This window comes from Excalfactoria chinensis, chromosome 8 (genome assembly GCF_039878825.1).
Source record: "Excalfactoria chinensis isolate bCotChi1 chromosome 8, bCotChi1.hap2, whole genome shotgun sequence".
Classification (NCBI taxonomy): domain Eukaryota; kingdom Metazoa; phylum Chordata; class Aves; order Galliformes; family Phasianidae; genus Excalfactoria; species Excalfactoria chinensis.
Genome location: NC_092832.1, coordinates 26,292,173 through 26,313,458, shown reverse-complemented (window position 1 = coordinate 26,313,458; position 21,286 = coordinate 26,292,173). Strand labels below are relative to the sequence as shown.

Below are 21,286 nucleotides of genomic sequence, written 5' to 3'. Positions count from 1 at the left end.
AGAAGGTAAGACGATTCTAGCATTTAGCAACAGCAATCTGGAAAATTCCCTCTTCCTTCCTTGGCCATTAAAATAACTTTCATCTGTAGGTCTGCATTCCCACCTGAGGAGTAATTTCTTAATTTCTGGCAGGATCTCTTCCTCACATTATCTAATCGGTTTTTAGAAGATGGGTTTTTTCTTTTCCCCATTCTAATCTCTCTGTGATGAATTCCTGCCTCTCTGCTCTAGCATTTGTTCCCTTAGCAGCATTTGTGAGCCAAGACTGTGATTTCAGCCTCGCAGTTCACAAACTTCAACCGCTGAGAGAGAGAGAAGGGCAGGAAGAGGTCTTCCTAAGAGGTTTCAGGTGCACTGTGCAGTGCTGGCTTCCAGCTCCTGACTGCGAGTCTAAAAATATGTTAACCTTAAGGATACAGCTTGCTTTGAAACAAAAGGGAACAAAGCTAAACTGAGCTGTGAGTGAGCTTTTCTGTCTGAACATAAAACCACAAGGTATGTCAGGGACTATTCCCATCGCTGCTCCGCTAAGCATTAGATTAACCGCTTTCCTACTCAGGTGATTTAAGTTAAGTATGCAAATTCACAGCTGTGCCCACATAGGTAAGGTGGCAGTCCTGTGGGAGCTAGACATGTGCAGCACTGATGTGAGTGTGGTTTGGCTTCAGTGTGCCTCATTCTTGTCTTTGGCATCACGTCCAGCGTGTTCACATTTGTCCCCGTGGGTCAGATAAGCCCTGCTGTTCCATCCAGCTGAGGCCAGCTGCACAGGTGCCTATTAGCTGGTTCTGCTGCTGTCTCTTCCAGTCTATGAAGGTTCAAGAGGGCCTCCTGCAGATACTTTCATCTTCTTCATACATTTACTGACAGCAAATATCTTGGTATCACTGACCGTGATCTGTCAAGATCCTTTTCAGCAGTATTTTCCCACATACCGTGTGTCATCCATGGTGCAAAGATTCGTTCTTCTCCACTGACTTCATTTCCAGCATGTACTTTACTGAAACCTTTGCATAACCTCATAACCTGAGGATCACAGACCAGTCTGGCTACATATAGTTTCTTCCTTTTCTCAGACATGATACTTATGAAGTGGCAGACTAACTTTCGAGTTGGAAACTTCCCTCCTTAATGGGACAGGCTAAGAAACCTCACCATAAAACACAGGTGAAAGAAATAATTTTTCTTTCCCAGCATGCTTCGTGCTTAGGATGCAAAATCTGTTTGCACTGATACATCCACTTGAAAGAGTATGCAGCGGGAACATAGGAAAAATGGTTCAAGAATGACAGCACGGTTACTGCCTACTGAACGAGACAGCGAGTGAATGCTACAAAGCTGTGGATATGAGTGAGAAGGAGCAATTCCCTGGCCACCGCTCGCTTAAGAGCTAATAGGTCCGAGAAAAAAAACACCTCATCAGTTCCTGTAAAACACCTCTGTTCAAAAGTAAGTTGTTAGCGTTTGGGAGCCTGGTAACCTGACACAGACACAGAGTTAATCAGGTGTAATTATTGTCTGAATCTTCAGTCAAAATGAAATTTTACCTAACACGTAACATATTTTCATTACTGATACAGATCTAAATTTGAACCACATGGAAGCTGACATCTCAGATTCATGAAGTATTCAGAAGTCAGAAAAGTCCTTGCTGTATAATTACTGATCTTAGCCTGCAAGTACAGCCTCATGCCTGTGCAACAGAGGAAGCCTGGCAGCTCCGGATCCAGCTGCAGTGCAGTGCACCAGGCGAGCTTGTGCCATGCAGCAGGACGTAAAGCTATAGGCCATAAGGGTGCTTGGTAACAAGCTGCAATGCACCTACAAGATCACAGCATCGGCAGCATCCTTCTCACAGTGCATCTTTGCTGCCCCTCTTCTATCTGCTGTGCGTGGCCAAGCTTAAGTAATGACTGCAGATATTATAGGCAGAGCTCTGTGCCTGGCTCAGGTGGGTCTTTGGGCAGACTCCCACCCAAGTGTGTTTTATCTCGCTGTAAATACAAAACTTCTCACGCATCTTTCACCAAAACTGAGGATATACTGGTATGATTATGTTAATACAATGTTTTAATAAACAGCAGCATAAAATAATCAGTGTTTAATATCATCTCTGGCATGTGAAATACAAAAATGCACATATCTTAATTATAAAATAGCCTTTGTTATTACATTTTCATGCTCGCCTAATTGAAATGCCCGTAATTAATAAATCGATCGTCAAGTAATACAGTGATTAAACGCATGCAGTGAAAACAAAGAAAAATATTTGTCTAAGGTAGTGGCTGAATATCAACATAATATACTTCAAGAACATCTACATCAGGGTAAAAATAAAAAGAAACAGACCAAGATATAAAATGCAGAGATGTATTTTCACTTCTGCTGTACAAAACATCATCACACTTTTGTGCAAAAAGGTAAAAATAAAGTCATATTATACAACGTTGTCAACTGAGCAAAGATGGTTTCCATTGTGTACAAGAAAAAATACGATTCAGTACAAAAGAGAGACTGTGGAAAGTCGTTAAGGTACACAGCACTTCTGTAACTCATTAAAGTGGTTTCGAATGAATATCGCAGATTGCTCATACCTGAATACATTTTAGTAATTATGCGCGTTGTGTTTCTAGGATGAAAATTAACATTAATTCACATTCTTAAGATTGACAGTAAATTGCTATCAACGGATCTGCTGCCTGATGGAACGCGGGTTTCCCTCTTTTCAGGGTTACTGGAGTCATAGTCACTGAAATTACGTATTGATCTGAAACAATAAATATTACTGGGAAAAACTGCCATATAAAATTGTGGTTTGGAGCCTTTCCATTACACAGTTGCATAGCAACAAAAGGATATACAATTTCCACTTTATCTACCTATAAAAATTATGAAATGTTATCTTTGAAGAAGTTGATTCAGGTTCTGAAATTAAAATACTTTAATTTCATTTCCTTTAAGGCAATTTCTTACAACTCCAGCCATCTCCAGCAGCCAACAGCAGATAATTCAAGCTATTGTGCCGTCGAATAGCGCACCCTTTTTGGCTTGAATCTGGACTCAGACTCCCAACGTAACGCAAGACCAAAATCCTACCTGAAGGAATTAATCCAGCTCTCAGGTTGCATACTTGGAACATAATCCTCGACTGCAAAATTTACAAACACTTTACCTAGCCATTGGAACTGACATTGCACACCCAGTAGATTGCCGAGTATTTGCATCTCCTAAAAAAAGAGACAAATATTAAAACACGCTTTCAGCATTAAAAAGTTTCTGTGATTTAAACCACGTCGGAGGCTTAAAAAGCTGTGAAAAAAGCGTACGATAAAATGCTCTTGTTTTAAAAGATCCCCCCTGCCCCTCTTTGAGCTGTCGGTGGCACTTGGAGAAACGATGTGTCCGTTCACAAAGCTGAGTATTCACACCACAAGGACCTCTGTCTGGTTGCTCTGCCCATCCTGTTAAGCAGTTAAACTTCACAGAAGATACTTGCTGCGATGTCTGTTAAACAACCAGAAGAATCTTTAATAAAATATTTGAATATAAATCTTTTCTACTGCTGTCTAGTTTGTATCGTAAATAGTTATATTTACAAAGGCCTCGCTTATTTACAATTCAGCTGAAATCATAGATTCATTGGGTCCGTGGATGCTCGAGTCTCCTAAAAGGGAAGACTGCTTCGAGTCCATTTTGTACGGTTTTTGAGTTTTGTTTCCAAAAACGGTTATACCAATTCCGCCCGGATGACTGGGGATGGACATATGGGAGAGCAAAGGGATGTTTGCCTCCTGGTTGGATCCTGAAGATGGCAAACTTGTGACGTGACCTGTGCTGGTGGATCCACTGGCACTGCTGGGAGAGCGGCTCTTTGGAGGAGGACAGTGCTGGATTACCCTGGGTGGGCCCTGTGGCTGGTAGTGGGCAGCTGGGAAAGCAGCGTATCCTGCTGGGATCGGGTACCCGTTGATGGGGATGTATCGCTGGTTTTGAGGAATGGGCGGCCCTATGAACCCGGCGATTTGGCCTTGTGGTATACCTTGTGCTGGAAACATGTAGTTAGGGTACCTGGGATTACTCAGGTTACTAACGGGGCTTGCGCTGAGGGAAGTTGTCTGAGTGGTGGCATTCCCACCTGAGGGGGTGGTAGAACTAGTGTGGCTCGAAAGGCCCTCCCAGGAGCGCAGCCTGGCGTGGATTTCTTTAAATCGTGGCCTCCGAGAGGGCAGGTCGTGCCAGCACTCCGTCATCAGGCTGTACATTCGAGGAGGACAGTCTTCAGAGCACGGCAGCAGCTGTCGTTTCCTGATCATCTCTATGACTTCTTGGTTACTAAATCCGTAATACGGTTGAAGTCCAAAGCTGAAGATCTCCCACAAAACAACTCCGAAGGACCAAATATCTGAATCAGAGGAGAACTTGCCGTACATAATCGCCTCCGGTGGCATCCAGCGAATCGGCAAAAGAGATTTGTTCTGAACTCTGTAATAATCTGCTGAGTAGATTTCTCTTGAGAGTCCAAGGTCTGAAATTTTCACATGAAGCTGTTCTCCTATTAAAATGTTACGAGTGGCAAGATCTTTATGGACAAAGAAATGGCTTGCTAAGTATTCCATCCCTGCTGCAATCTGGACCGCGATATGCAGGAAATCCCCATGATCCAGGCTGGATTTTACAGTTCCATCCTCATCGCTGCTACACCCAACATCTGAGTGTGGTGATCTCATGATGAGGAACTCATGGAGGTCTCCTTGGTTCATGTACTCGAAGAGCATGCAGACAGGCTGCTCCTGGGTCACCACACCTAAGAGGCAAACGATGTTAGGGTGGTGGAGCTCGGCCATAAGAGATGCTTCTTGCTGGAACTCTGCCCACTGCTGGGGGTTGTTGAAGTCTTTTAGTGTCTTGATTGCAATGAGCTGAGCGTGGTCCATGCCTGGAAGGTAGAGGTGTCCCTTGTAGATTTTGCCGAAAGCACATTCACCCAGTTCTTCCATGAAACGAACAGCAGAGAGAGGCAACTCCTTAGCCTTGCTCTGGGAAAGAAATGACAGCAAGAAGGTCTTTTCACAAAGGAACTTTGAAAGTCATGCAAACCAACACCAGAGCTCCTTCCTGGGGCTGCACAGCCCTGCAAGATGCAAGTGCAAGCACAGCAGCGGCCCCGGTCCAGATCCATCCCAAGGGATGCCAGCATCCCAGCAGCAGCACAGCTCAGGGCTGGAAGCCGCTTTATTTTACTCTGTACCCTGTTCCAAACCTAAATTTGGTATTACTTTTTACCCTCTGCACAAGATCAGATAAAAGTGGTAAGTATGAAATATAAGTATGCGCAGGAACCATCAGCATTTCAGCAAAGGCATTTAAATACTTGGGCTTGGGCATTTATATACTTACAATTGAATCTGACTGATCTCAGGAATTGAGGCAATTCACATACTTCAAGCTAAGTGCACACTGAAGTGCTTTCTGGGCCAGCGCCTACAGTTTTATTTTTTTTTAAAGTTACGTTCTCGTAGCCAATTCTTCCTTGACTTGGCTCTTAACCCTTCCATGTACAGGAGAGACTATTTCTGTTCACCCTTGATGGAACGATCAATCCTAAAGCGTGTGGAACAGTTAGCTGGTAAAAGGAGATATCGGTAAAAGGACAAATGGAAAACACTTCGAAACTCTGCTGTTGTTTGCTTTTAGGCCATAAAGAAATTGCATTTTATTCAAGTATCAACTTCCACATGCACTGTTAACCTACATTCAGACACAGCCATTTTGGGGCCTCCATATCGCTACAGGTAGTAATTTAAGGCTAATGAGTTTGGGATCTACTTTTTGCAACAGAGCGTAAGCATTAGCATTTGCATTCCTGAACCATTACAGCTGCAGCTGTACAGTAGCAACGGAGGAAAATAACTGATGTCTTAAAAAATCATTTACAAGTGGCATTCCAGAAGAAACGAATTCTAATTGCACCAACTACTTTCAGTTTTTAGACAAATACTGCATAAATAATCATCATCATCGTCATCATCACCGAGCCATTTAAGTGGGCAGCCAGTAGACTGTACAGTGATGGCAGGAAATTAGCTATATTGTTGAGGAACAGATGGTTTATATTATACAAATCCTTTAGGCTAAAACTTGTTTAGGTCTGGCATATTGTAAATTATATTTTAGTAATGAAAGTGAAATGACCTCTGTCTGACCTCGGGCAGGGTTTGTCTGTTTGAACCAACATAGTGGAAAACTATGAAAGAAAATGAAGTCATAAAGTTTTGGCAGGAAGGGCTCATTTCAAGTTAAGCGGTTATAAATCTGCTTAGTTTTTGTTTGACAAGTATTTGTCATACAGCGGTGTACAAAATGTAAAGAAGTGTAAAATACATACGAGGCAGCACGCCAAAGTAAACCGAGTACAAAGGCAGAGCAATGGGAGCGAAGCCCACCGCCCCTATCTCTGCATCAGCCCCTTCCATTAGGTGAATGGCAGGACGAGCTCCGTTTATTGTATCTTTGGAAGGCAATTAAAATCCTTTAAAACCAAAGCGGGCTGAAATGCTAACATTTTTATTTGTCCGAGCAAACACACATCCACCTCACTTGGAGCTTAAAGCCTAAGAGTGGATTTACCCCAAGTTGACATTAATACTGGATACGGTATTTAAAAATAGGATTCCACTTCCTTTCTTTTACAATTTTGTTTGAAAGGCAATCAAAACATCTGAAACGGGCAGAGCTCAGTTTCCTAGTAGGAAAATATGGAGAGAGCATAAATAAAACGGAAAGCCTGTTGCAGCGTATGACTTGAAACGTAACAAGAAGACAGTGTGCTCATATATTTGCAAATAAGTCTCTCTCCTGTGCAGCAGGCACAAGGCATCAGGGTGTGAGCAGCCCAGGGGGAAAATGGGGCCTTGTGCAAATGAAGCTGATCTTCCCATCATCTTCAGTTTAGTGAGCATTTCAGCAAAATACCTTTGAATGGGAGCCAAGGAGCAAACCCAAATTTATCACAGTACCCCACGGAGGTTGGATGCAAGGTGGAGCTTTGACAAGTAAAATGGCTTTTTTACTATTACCCACTCCTGGTTTTTAAGCAGGTATTTTGTTATTAAGCATGCAATAAGCATTTTCAGCTGCTCTGTGCTGTACAAGGAAGCTGAAATTCAGAACAGCAAGGGAAAAAGAAAGACAAATTTGCTGCGCAGATCGAACTCCGCCTGTCCACCCCTGCAGTCCCAGTATCTGTAAGTGTTTAAAACAAGGAGCCTCGTGTGAGCATTATGCCGTGCAACACCATGAACTTATGCAGACCTTGCAGTGACCTCTGCGGCGTGGAAAGAATATTTACAACAGCAATGTTGCAAAAAAGCAGCAAAATCTGAAGATGCGGAGCTCAGTGCTCACATTGCTGACACCTCAATGAAGTCACAGTTTGGGTTAATTTCACTGTGTCGTCTGTCTGCAAAAAGAACAGCTTGTGCAATGGCGTGTCGGAGTGTTTCAGACATCACACTCCACACCGTTACTAATTACTTGTAGATGTTGGTCTTCCCTGTGAAATGCTTCACTTCCCTCAGGCTGTAGTTGAAGAGAACTGGCACAGTGTGAAAAAGACGGCAATGAAATAATCTTTCCAGGGCACTGTTCTGCCTGTAGGTGGCAGAAGGCATTTACAGCCCCGAGTGGGTGATGCATGCAGGTCTGCACACTGGCTGCCCTGCTGATAAACAAGGAGCTCAAGGTTAATCGTGCTTAAATCTTAAGTGATTTTAAAAGCAAGCGCTTCATGAACCTGGGACTACAGTGAAGCAAAACAACACTGGTGAGAGCAGCTCCACACCAGCTGCGCTGGCCAGAGCTGGAGGTAGATCCTTGGGCTCTGTTTCAGTAATTTCTCTTTTAACTGAGAGAATGGGTAAGCCTGAAAAAACAAGGAGCAAATCTTTGCAAAGTGATTTCAGCTGAGTGGAGGTGACGTGTGTCTAGAGCAGACCCAGGAAAAATCTCCCTTGAGAAAATGCTGAATCATACATTTATCTGCACTACTTTCTGACTTCAGAAAGGCCTCCAAATAAGTAACCGAGAGGTACTTCAGCAATGGGCTGCCTTTGTATTCCAAAAAGCTCCAGGTTCTATTTCTGCAGATGCAGACATACAGGTCCACACTCGCTCTGCTGCTGCTGTCAAGAAAAGTGCTCACCCGAAGCAAAGGCACCAGCAGAAACCACAAGCTGGAAATCAGCTTAACTTTTCAGCACTGAATGGATCAAAGCGCTGCACTCCCTGCCCTTACAGGCAGCAAAGAGTCGAAGCAGGAACGAGCTGAGGGCTCACCTTTGGTTTGTAGGCGTTGAGCATTGACATCTCCACGTTCTGCCCTCTGACGTGTTTTGGCTGTCTCTGAACTGGAGGGGAGGAGGACTTCTGGTTGTTGCGACAGATGCAGATGAAGAAGAAGAGCAATGCTATGGCCAGGGGAATAGTAACACTTGGCACCAGGATGTACAGGATTTCCATTTTATTCTTTTCTTTGGCATCCTTATAATCTAGTTCGGGGAAAACCAAACAAACAAACCACAAATGAAGTCTCCACGTAGCATTTCTCTACATCTGCCTTTGCTAAGCCTCATGCTTGAATTGCTCCGTATTTCCAGTATTCGGGTTGACAAACTTCTATGAAACGTATCTATTGCATCTGGTGAGACAACTGAAAGATACAGTTGAAGAAAGGAAAAGAAAGCAGCAGCGTGAGGCAGATGGAGACCTGGGCACCGGTTCATCACCTGAGCCACTTCAGTCAAAGGAGATCATTATTCTTATTAAGTAGCAGCCCCTGCCATGAAGCCTCATTAGGTTAATAGGTTTCTTGAGAGCCACCCCAATTAAATTCACTTCCCATTTAGGCGTGTCCTGGTGAGACAGAATGCACAATACTTATTAAAATTTGCCCGAATTGGCTCTTTCAGCTCCTCCAAAAAAGCAGAATGCAAGTCCCACTTGGTATTTGGGTTTTAATATGCTGATTAGCATTCAACAATTAAATTACTACTCACCTGATATAGCTCTATTTGTCTGTACTTAAAATAATAATGCCATGCAACCCAGCTGTACAGCAAGTACCATTTAAGGCAATGGTGAGAGGTAATTAAAACCCTTGTTAGGAATTCTTTGAGCCAGCCAGCCTATCTCATTTATTATCTAGTAAAATGTTCAAACCAGAGACTCTCGCAAAGACGGCCAAAAGCGTCTTGCTTTCAGCCAGTACACATCAAAAGACCAAAACAGTCCTGGGATCTCAGAGCCCATCCAGAGGGGGCCATGCAAGCAGCTCCCCTCCAGCAACTCCTAATTGCCCAATTATCCAGATGCCCTGTGCAAGGCACAGGGCTGTGCCAGGTTCCCCACCCTGGACCAACCCAGGCACCTGCACCTGCAACCACGCAGCTCATGGAGCAAACAGCCCAGGGCTGACTAGACCTGCGGAGCATCCTGACTGCTGCCTGCGTCCAGGTTTTATAGCTTAAACTACTCTTGTGCAGTCCACCACTGTGCCTAATGAACAAGAAAAATAGCAGAACTGAAACAGCATGAAAAGAGATAAAGGATTGGAAAGTGTATATGAATTTTAGAGAGGGTTTGTGATGCACACGATGATCCCAAACTGTCTGCCTGTCCCCAATCTATTCTTTCACTAAGGACATAATTTAGATCCCATTTTGGCATCGATTCCCATCTTTCCATTAATTGAAAAAGACTTTGGAGCAGGCTCAGCACATGTCTCACCGCAGGAATGTTCATAACCGTTACCAGAAATAATTTAATTTGGTTCTGGCTATCGAACAGTCACATCAAAAGGTATCTCCTTTCCAAGGGAAAAGGTAATGTCACTGTCACAACTTGGAAGCAACATCCAATTCTGTGTGAAACTTTCTGCTGTGAATTTCCATGGCATTTCTGCGTGCATTTCTGGCATGACCACGCAAACCGCTGTCTGTTTTCTTGGCACGCCATAGGTACTGTTATTTGTTAATGCAGGTTAAACCATTAGGAACCATTTGTTCAGATCTGCCATCCGCTTCCCTCGGGTCTTAGAAAAGGAAAATAAAATGTGATCTGAATCTCAGTTTTTTATTCCTTTTGCAAGTCCCAAATGCAGCCGGGGCAGTTTGGTAAACACAAACCAAAAAGGCATTTTGTTTGGACTAAGGAGTCCAATGGCAACCAGGGAATCCTGGGATGCTCGGGCTGAGTTACCAACTCCAGGGGAGCTGAGTTACCAACTCCAGGGGAGCTGTTCCTTACTAAAGTATTTTCATGTCATTACTTGGCCAGCGGCACAGGCAGTAATGCTTGCAGGGCAGGGTCAGGTGGGGGCAAGGGAAAGGCTGAGCCCCAGAGGGCGGTGGGCTCAGCACCTTCCCAGGGCAGTGGGTCGGCCCTCAGCTGCCAGAGCTCAGGGAGCGCTGGGGCACTGCCCTGCCATGGTGCTGGGGTTGGGTGCTGCTGTGCGGGGGTTGGGCTCAGAGCTCCGTGTGGGTCCCCTCCAACTTGGGATATTCGGTGATAATACACAGTGAGTGCCTATAGTTAAAAAAGTAGTTACCACACGCCGGGACGTCGCAGATCTCAGACTTGAAATTCTCATCCAAGGTGAAGCACCACGGGGCGTCCTTCTGGTTGCCGGGGTTGCGGCAGTAGGAGTGCCCCCCGTTGAGCTCCGGGTACCTGATGGCAGTGAAGGTGTGCGTGTGCGGGTACTGCGAGTTCCACGGCTGGCACTGCCGCCCTGACCTGGTCACACTCACCGTGCCCCGGTAGTCCACCCCTGTGCTGTTGTAGCATTTGTGATCTGGAAGAGAAGATGATGAAAGGCAAGGATCTGCTCGCTTCTTCTGGCCCAAGGCCGGTGGAGCCAGCTCAGGAGCACGGGCTTCCAATTTGCTGCGGCTGCAATATGGGGCCTGCTTTGCATTCACATTCCTGGGAGGATTTAAAGCTTATGCTTCTGTAATGAAAACAGCTTATGCCAAGCGTTTTTAATATAAGATACACAAAAGAAGTAAAAACTACAGTAGGAACCTGAATTGCAGCCATTATTTTTGTATGAAGGTGGAGAGTTTGTGGGAGCCACATTTTATACTTGCCTATTCAGATGCATAAAAGTTGGGAGCAGGCTGCAGACTGACCTGACTAAAGGCTGAGTTCGGTGGGTACCTAGAATTGGCTGAACTAGGTAGGGACAGCCCTGGACTGGACCCTAGAGCTGCAGGTGAGCACTCTGGAGCTGCACAGGGAGCCTAGAACTGCCAACATTCCCCAGTATTTCAATGCTTATGCTGCCACTGTTTCCCCTTACTTATTAATTACAAAAGATAAGAACCAAATTAATGGATTTTAATGTAAGGGCAGGCACAGCTAAATAAATAACTGAAAAAGTATTTCTGAATTTAGCCCATGCCAGACTGGTGAGGGTAGAAATGCCCTAAGGGAGACTGGTAAAGCACAGCACTTCGTCCCCTTCACCATCACGTTTTCTGCATGGACACACAACCAAACCACTCTTTGCTTACTTTTATTTATGGGATCTGCCATGGGAATCCCAATCCGGATACAATTGACGGCTTCGGGGCTGTCTGGCTGGGGAAGATCTTCACAGTTGGGCAGCTTTAATCTCATCAGTATCATGGGATTGGATCTAGCAAAAATATACTCCGTCTGACACAGGACATTTTCCAGTATTTCACATTCATCGCGGCACAGGTCCCGCGGCTTGGGAGCTGGGGAGGTCTCATCGCAGTAGGGGAAGGCGTAGTGGCAGAGCGAAGGAATAGCAAACTGGGAGCATTTATCCGACAAATGGCTGGAAGTGCCAATCATGGTGAAGGCAGCTGCAAAATATACAAGAGGATTTTACCTAACCCGGTGGGAATTTCACTCCCGCGCTCTCCCCTCCCCGGCACAGCCCTCCCTTCCCATTGCGGCTATTACTTTCAGAGATCCAGGTGACCAACAGACCTTCCAGAAATACACAGCACTAATTGCATTAAAAGTTATTAACGATGCTGATTTCGCTGACAGAGAAAACACATCTGGTTTTCAACACTGGCCTAATGTTAAGCACGTTACCAAAACCCAAAATCTAATTATACATTATTTCCCCAAGTAATTTATAATGGCTTGCAAAGTCATTGGATATTTGGATATCTTTGGCCCAACAAGTGAAAATCAAAGCGCTCTCAGGCTGCACAATGACAAAACTCCCTAGAGGCATTCAAGGCCAGGCTGGATGGGGCTGTGAGCAACTTGGCCTAGAGGGAGGTGCCCGTGCCTATAGCAGGGGGTTGGAATTGGATGATCTTAAAGGTCTCTTTCAACCCAAACCACTCTATGTTTCTGTATCTGTACCGAGGAGCTCACAGCAACAGAAGACAAACAGCAAGCATAAAAAAAGCACTGCAGTTTATAGAGCATCAGCAGCCTTTTGGAATAAGTTTCCTGGGAAAGAGACAAGTGCATTTTTTACCCACCTGTGATCTGATTTTCTATTTCTCCTTGCATATGCAAAGACTCCATATAAATGGTCCGATTGCCGATAAACCGTGCACAAGCGATCCCCCGGTAGGGCTGGCAAAAACCATCCTCTTCGTACTCATCCCTGAAATCAATCATAAACACAAAGGGGTGAAGTGTTTCACACGCGATTCTGCAACAAAACGTCCCCCCGGGGTGCTGGCGCTCGGATTATCCGCGCCGACGTCAGGGGCTCACAGCGTTTGTCCTGCAACCCGCGATTCGTTCTGGGGATGCTGGCGCGGTGCAGAGCCTGCTCGCCATCCTCGCCTCCATTAAGAGCCTGTGATAAGGGATTATATGGTCTTTAGGCAGTGCAGAGGGCACGGCACAGGCTTTGCATCCCCGCGGCGCCGCAGGTAGTTTGCAGGAGCTCACAAATGATTCTGAAGTGAATATAAGGAGCACACAACATCCTGAGTGTTCAGCTGCGTGGCAGAAACAGCTATTTCTGAACCAAACCTGTCCTCTAAAAGTGATGAGCACAGCAGGAAGAGTTGCACTGGCAGAGACAGAATTAGAAGCATATATGAAAATCACACCCCTCCCAGCCCCGAAATAGGAAATGTTTCCTCAATCCTCCACCAGTGTGGCAGCGGTTATTGCTAAAACAGAACCACAGCTAAACCAGGAGTTAAGAAGCCAGATTTCTTTCATTAGGTGCTTTGTTTTATACACTATAGGAGACATTTAATGCATAAATCCAGATGTGAAATTATTTGCCTATATTCTTCAAACAAAGCAAAGAAAGGAAATGACTAAGCCTCTGAAGACCAGATCAGGCACTGCTTCCTTTGAGCAGGTAAGGGGCAGCCTGCTGCTGGCACACAGCTTTATGGGGGCTTCCAGGAGGGGTTTGCAGGCGAGAATCTGCCCTTTCATTTTCTCACTTTGAGAACCCAGTTGGAGACATTTGGGACCCACCTCCTGAACAGACACCTCGGCTCTGCTGAGGTCACAGGCAGGGACAAGCTTAATGAAACATTAATATTTTCTGCTATTCGTGCCAATACCCACATAAGACAGCTCCTGTATGGCTCTCAAGCGAGGAAAAATGATACTGGAATAACCCCAGGTACGTCGTAGCTGGATTAGGCAACAGGTTAACTTTCTGTATTTCTTTCCCCCACATTCACCCCAGACGCTGAAAGCATAACAGCACAACCAGACTATGCTGCTAACAGGGGAAAATCACATCTTTTTTAATCAACGCTGCTATTAGATTTAACAAAAGCCACTTTCATCCCCTCCTGGAGACCTTGGCTGTGAGAGCTTGGAAATGCAAATGGCACGTCCTGCTTTGAAGTCACCCTGCATTGTGCACAGGGCTTAGAGCAGCGTCCAGCCTGGCTCCCCGCGCCCTGTCACTAATGGGATTAGAGGGCAGAAGTGCTGGGATCACCCCTTGGGACACCCCACGCACCTCCCGGCTCTCTGCAGCTCCTGGACTGTGGGCCCGGGGCTCCCACAGCACTGGGAGTGGGGATGGGGAAGAGAGGTGGATGGGAGGTGGGAACCTTCCACAGCCAACTGCCATCTGTTGAGAGACAGGTGGGAAGGGGTCCAGGCATCTTTCTCAAGGATACTGGAATTGGAGCATCATCTCTAAACTGCCTACCAATCTTCATTAACTAGAGCAGTGGTAGGCTGAGATGCGCTGGGTAGAGAACAGCCAATGCCAACAGGCTGGCCAGTATTGGTGGTGCAGACACCTGAGCACATTGGTGTGTTTCTGCACAGCTGGCTATGGCCAAAATCCTCTGCTGGCTCCTGAAAGGGCAACAGCTGAAATGCACTGAAAAGGACAGCAGCTACTGCAGGCTCTGGAAGCCAACGCTCCATCTTCTAATCAATTAATCCCCAAACAGAATAAAACTCATTACTTATTAACAATTCGGGTTTTTTGTTATTTTGAAAATTGTGTTATAATTTAATAGGGGATTTAACTCAAGGACTACACCCAACAACAACTGCTCTTGTAGACAATCCAGCTGCACAATTGAAACACTCAATTAGAGAAGCCAAAATCAGGAGGAATGCAATTAACATCAGCAAAGCAAATTCGCCTTGCACTGAGGCTCACCTTTGAACTAAAGAAGATTTAAGTGCAATGGCTGCAGTGGTAGGGCTTGCTGGTGAGCAGGGCCACTCGCTTACCTTGATGGAAATGCCCCGAGGAGGAGGATTTGGGAGATTATCTCTGGAGGTGAAGATTAGAGGAAAGAGGAGAGCTGAGATCCCAAAGCCTCTGCATGCCAGAGTGGAATTGCAGAGGGAAGATGTAAAATGAGTGGCTCAGATGGAGGCACTACCTTGAATTGTCTTGGAAAACAGCTCCGTGATGGGGCAGGAGGATAAATCAAATAGAGTGGGAGCAGCAGAGTGGGACAGAGCCCTTGCCTGGCCTTAACACATCCGCACCTCCTGCTGCCAGCTGGCAGCTGCCTTTGGCTGTCTTTAAATGCAGAGGTCTGGCTCTGGGATGGAGGCCGAGGCCGCCGATTCCTCCTACGTTGGGTAACCCACATGATGCTCACCTCCTGTGCTTCATGGTCCCGATATGACCCCACCCACAGCAACACGGCGGGTCCTGTGGCTCAACAGGAGGTAAGACAGAAGCCTTTCTGCAATTAACGTGTTAAAATCAACACTCAAGATTGAGTCCTAATGAGGGAGAAAACAACCCATGCCTATGGGCACTGCTGAGTGGGGACAGACACATGAACACACTGCCCCACCTCCTGCACATCCCGCACCCCACAAACCCTCGCAATGACTACACAGAAGAAGGAAAGTGCAGGATTTTAATGCCTGACAGATGATAGAGCACTTAACCGTTATAAGGGTGTTTCTCGTCACATTTGGTTTCCACTATGTTTTCTAGACCAACCTTGATGTTTACCTTGGAGCTTGCCCATCACTTTTAGATCCTGCAGCAGCTCCGCATGCACCAGCACTTCCAGCTCCATGGAATCACAGTGCCATGGATTAAGCTTACACTGTACTCAGGTGTCCTCAAATATCTGACTGCACAAAATCAGTCACAGCACAAAACAACATTGCCAACAACTGACAAAGAACTCATCGGGGTTCACACCTACAAGCGGCCCAGGAACTGGTTTAGTAAAGTTTTGTTACCAGACTTTACTGTGAAAGACAGAATAAATTAATAGAAGAGCTGGACCTTGTGAGACAGCGTTGTATTTATTTTTATAACATCCAATTTATTATTAAGTTAAAGATTCCAGAGATGGTGTAATTGTGCACCACACCCCATGGATTTCTCTCTTTCTTTTCCCCCCAGCTTTGTGTAGGACTTGAGTGATTATTTGATGAGGACACACAAAAACTTCTTGATATGTCAACATTTTGAACATGGGAGAATGAGAAGTGGAGGACAAGGCAAGCTCAGGTCCCAAATGCTTTCAGTGTCCCAAGAGGAGAGGTAGGAGCCCCACTCTCCCTTCTGACTCTCTTTCCTGGCACATTGACACATACTCTACCACAGCAAGGATTTATGAAAAGCAGCAGGGCAAAGACACTGTAATGTGCAGCAACAATGGAAGATGGTGATGTAAAGCCAGCATGGGATTAAGGCGTGTGTGTAAAACCGATTTTAGGACCACTAGAAGGTATGAGAAGCAACAGCAAATGAATGCAGCATTACCTCTGAGATCTACCCAGTGGAGAAGGAATAGCGCTGGCTCTGCGTGAAGGCTGTCCAGACAATTTCTCATTTACAAAGTGAAAGGCATTTTGTCTTGCTTAGTTTTTTATTTTTTTACCACAGCACTCAACTACTCAGAGCTGTTTATCTAAATAATTTATATCCAGCAGCAGAGCAGTGATGGGAAAATGCAGCCAACACTGCCCAGCTCAGACAACCGAGTGCTTTATGCCCTTCTCTTCCAAGGGAGCACTGCTCGGTCCCACCAGCCCCCTGTGCCCCTCAGCAGCTGCACCACGAGGGCCCTGCTTGCTGCTGAAACCTGCACTGACGCATCTCACATCTGCGACCCGCAGCCGGGCTGATGGCGGTGCTGCTGTGGAGGAGTTGAGTTCATAACGAATGCCCATGGGTGACAGCGTGGAGGGAAGAAATTTGCTCCATAAAATGGTGCAATTAATTAAAAGGTGTATCAATCCATTTTTATTACCACATGTATTAAATACACCCTCTGTGCGCGCCTAAATGCTGTATAAATTACTTTACATTGTCAAATGAATTGTGTTCTGTTCCACACTCGTGTTCCAGCTTTGCTCAGAATAAAAGGTAGAGAGTTTCTACTTGGCAGATATCCCTTAAAGCAAACAGATGAATAATATTCTGTCAGACTTTCCAAAGAGCAAAAACCCATTGCTTGTGCCTGACTTTGAACATGGGACTGTACTGGCTTTGTTTCATAACAGTACTTCAGCAATGAGAAGGCTGCATTTTACTCTGCAAAAAGAAGAGAATTGCCCAGACTTGCACACCGCCGTGTGATTTCAGAGTAAGTTCTGTGCAATATATGCTATTGGCGTTTTGACACCCCTCTAAAGTCACAGGGCAGCTGGGGTTTAACCGGCTCACCAGGAACGCAAAGGCATAAAACAGAAAATGAAGAAAGCTGGGTTTTGTCATCGTTACAATTACAGAGTCCCACAGCACCACCGAGACACCTCCTTCCCAACCATAACCAAAAAATAATTCAATGAGCAGCTATCATCTGCCTGAGCACTGACTTCATTTAGTCATTTAAATGTTACTTGCCATTCCCCACTGTCAGCTGGCTCTACGCGATGCCTTCAGCGTGGATACAGCATCAAAAATGGACATGCCTCTGGGCTGCTGCTCTGCGGGGCTCGGTACAGGGAGGGCAGCCAGTGGCCCAGGCCAGCTCTGCAGCCGTGCCCTGCTAGAAGTGGGACAGCCAGAGCTCCCTGGCCACCCCAAGTCTCCCAGCCACATGGACACATTGCAGGGGCTGCCAAACATTGCGCTCACCACCCTGCTCGCTCCTGGTCAGGGATTTGGGTGCTGGAAGGTGTCTGGAACCACAAGTGGTTCTGCTAACCAAAGGCGGGCAGCAGTGCGGAACCCAGAGTTTGGAAGCTTAATGAAGTGCAATTCCCACACAATTAATCCCTTGGCAAGGATGCACCCATTCACAACTGCATGCTTTTTGCTTTTTTTTGTCACTGTATGGAAATTTTACAGTGTCTCTATCAAAACCGTTCATTTTTGGAAAGCAAAAGCTGCCTAGATGAGCTCAATACCTGTGGTCACGAACTGGATTTAAGCACTGACCAAAACCAACTAAATCACCTGGGACGTTAGCCTCTGGGATTCACTCTTTTTCTCCTCTTAAACACTCTATATAACAGCCCCCTCTCCCCCAGACTCCTCCCATACAGTCCATGGCCCCATGCACAGGCCAGGCTGTGTGCTGGCTCGGCAGCTGCAGCTGGTTAGGGAACGACCCTGGTAACAGCGCTTGGATCTTTCCTGGCACATCTGTTACATCATTATTCAAGATGAACTGCAAATCATATGCTCGCAGTTAGGGAAATGGCAGGAAACTTCTCGCACTCATGTTTTGTTTGACAAAGCTATTTTAGGGTTATGTTTGGAAGGTCCGTTCGTCCAAGTTTTGAGATGCAGGAGAAAAAATGTAACATGTTTATGAAGAGCAGTCAGGCAGGATAAGATTACAAGCGCTAAGCGTTGCCTCTTGTAGCAAACCTTTGCGCTGCACAGCCAAACACTCTCCCTCCCCATGGACTCTGAGGGAGCCGCGATGATCTCACATACACATCCCTTATCCGCCTCTCATCAGGCATTAACCTTTAGATAAGGAGGGCCTGACGGAACCCTCGCTGGCTGCACGCCATCATTCGGCTGCAGCCATTCTGCAGGAGTGATGCCAGGCCGCAGGAGTGATACCACGATACCAGGCCACGGGAGCAATATCAGGCCATGGGGGCCATACCAGGCCATGGAAGCCACAGCAGGGCACAGGAGCCAAACCAGGCTTCAAGGAGCGAAACTAGGATGCAAGGATCCATACGAGGCCTGTCTGAAGGTGCCCGGGTGCAAATGAATTGGACCAGACCACATCCCTACATCCATCTCACCAGGGAGTAACCCTCAAACAGTCTGACCAAGCCACTGCCATGACTTGGTGCAGCTCTCTACGTGTGAGCAATAAAAAGCCTCCAGATCCAAAGGTGCTCCTCCATCAACCATCTCCTGGCTTTCACAGCTATCTGAGTGATCACCCTGGTCAGGATCTGATGTTCCGTCCCTTGCCAGATAGAAGTCCTCAATATCAAGAAATTCATTCCTTACTTAGTCACGTGAAGGAGGTCATTTACCTTTCTTTCTGCCATCAAATCAGTTGCAGATTACACTGTGTGTCTCCTCCCCACAAACTGGATTTCCTCCCCCACAAAACTCACAGAAAGGTGCACCTTTGTGATGTATTTAAAAAGAAAACCAAACTTTAAATGCAGCAGAAATACAGTAATACAGTCAGGGTTCAGACACCTTCCAAATGGCTTCATCTGGACATTAAGGGCTTTATTCCCCAATATTTAGCTGCCCCTTTATAGGCATAATGGGGCCTCAGAGTGAGTGTTCATGCAACTGATACCACAAGAGAAGCTCTCTTTACATCAAACGCATGGCAGAACCTGGCTGTAATGTATAAGGAGCTGGGTCCTCTGAGGTGTGCTGCCCTGAGAAAGCAGCAGAGAAAGGGCACTTTGAACCCCTGTGATTAGCAAAGAGTGAGAATAACAACCAAGTTTTAAGTAACACCTTTTCTGCTTGCCTTACATTAAATCTCCTTTGTCAGGTGTCCCTTCTTTTCTGGAAAAACGAACATTTCAGACTTTCCAGTTAGCATTGCTAATGAATGATTCCTGTCTGTCCCACGACTGCTCACTCATGATCAACAACTGAAGTTATTCAGCAAGAGAGCGTGTTTGCTGCTGTGCGATACCGATTGGATGCAGATTGCTCACTATCCACAGGGACTCCATAAAGAAGTCAACATCCCACTCCTTCCTCTGCCTCAGGACACTGCAAACACAGCTCTGAACTGTTTATTTACAACTGATACTAAATCTCCTGTGGCACTATGAGCCAAATCTGAATGCTACAAAAGGAGCTTCGGGACTCCTGCAGCCCATTCTATCTCTCGCTAACCTTTTCCTGCTCTACCTTATTTTCTTAAGGCACAGCTTCTTTCTTTTTTTTCTCTTCTCCTCCCTCCCCTCTCCTTCCTTCTAACATTTAATTTGTCTTATGTGACTCAAGTAGGTCTTTCTTCTGGTGACCTAATATTTTAACCTTAAGCATGATGAAAAACAGACTTCACAAATCTGACACTTGAATTAAAAGTGAAACACATGCCTCAGCAGAAGTTAATTAAAAATAATACATATAATGTTAGCTTGTTTAAACTATTATTCGACCAAAAATTTGCACCCATCAATAACCACTACAGCCTGCAGTCTCTACAAAAATAAGAGTAACCACCACAAGCTTAAGCTCCTGCAAAATCAGCCATTTTACTTCTACTTTTTACTTCACGGAGATGCTGGGGAAGCTGCTGAGCTCTGACCATGGAGTGCTGGGGCAATGCAGTGCGAGGGCCACCAGCCCACGGGCACAGACCTCAGCACACCCAGACCCAAACACAGCGCTGCTGGATGCCTGCTCCTACAGCAGAAAAAGCTGCAGGTAACCAACTACCTGTGCAGCCACGTGGCCTTGCTCCTCTTGATGTGCTAACTCCAGCCCTGAACGCATACACAATCCCTTCTGCTGGGCTGAGCACTTCAAAGCAAGCACACTGGATGGAGAGAGATTATGTGGAAAAAGATGACCTGACATTCCAGACTCCTTTAAAAAAAACTAGTGGAAAACACATTTTTCTACATGGCCTTCTTAGGAATCCTGTCAAGGTCCGAAGACAGAGCTTTTCCCTGCCGACAAGCAGTCAGGGGGGTGCTGAGCTGATGAGCATAATGCTGTGCTTTGGCTGGAGGTAGCTGGTAAAGCCCAGACCATTGTAAGCAGCTAGTCTTATTTGAAATAGTTGGTCAAGTTTAACAACTGTGAAAACATTTAAAGTTCACATAACTCGCAGGTCTATCATAAATTCTGCTACTGACAGACACACATAAATAGAGGCTACCCAGCTGGGAATAGCCAGTCTGCTTTAAAGGGTACCATGAGTTATATTGCACTGAGAACGTCTTCTGAAAAAAGATTGCTTTTGCGATAAGAAACTCATTCTTAAGACAACAAACATGAGGGAAAATATGCTTCGGTGAAAATGAAGATCTGTCCATCCGCTCCCTAAAGGTAACAGAATAAGGCATAGGGAACTTGTTTGCTTTCTTTAGGAGCATTACGCCCCACGACGCAGGCTGCGCAGAGCAGAGTGAAGCAGTCACTCTTCAGTAGGTGGGCTCAGGACCGGGCGATTCCTATTTCAGTTGGCCTTGAGAAGGACACCCAGCCTCAATTACAGAGATCCTGATCTGAAGAAAGAACTGTACGAAAATGGCAGCTGCCTGTTCAGGAATGGGCCAGATATCTCCCAGAACTTCTCTTCCTAGCAAAAGAGGCGGTCCCTGCCATTTTCTTCTGCTACCCTGAAAGAATGAACATTGAACACACCTTCCCTCCTATCTTAGGGCAGCAGCATTGAAAGAATTATTA

General features: G+C 45.8%; 1 protein-coding gene across 2 annotated transcripts in view; it reads right to left on the bottom strand.

Moving 5' to 3' along the window:
* Nucleotides 1-2,224: 2,224 nt before the first annotated feature.
* ROR1 (receptor tyrosine kinase like orphan receptor 1) overlaps nucleotides 2,225-21,286 on the bottom strand; it is a 126,859-nt gene continuing 107,797 nt past the window's right edge. For both annotated transcript variants that reach the window (XM_072343176.1, XM_072343177.1), the window contains exons 5-9: nucleotides 12,528-12,655; nucleotides 11,571-11,888; nucleotides 10,604-10,849; nucleotides 8,335-8,546; nucleotides 2,225-5,036 (exon numbers count right to left, since the gene is read on the bottom strand). In XM_072343176.1, coding sequence (XP_072199277.1) covers nucleotides 3,612-5,036; nucleotides 8,335-8,546; nucleotides 10,604-10,849; nucleotides 11,571-11,888; nucleotides 12,528-12,655 — 2,329 coding nt within the window. In that variant the 3' untranslated portion in view covers nucleotides 2,225-3,611. The remainder of the gene's footprint in view (nucleotides 5,037-8,334; nucleotides 8,547-10,603; nucleotides 10,850-11,570; nucleotides 11,889-12,527; nucleotides 12,656-21,286) is intronic.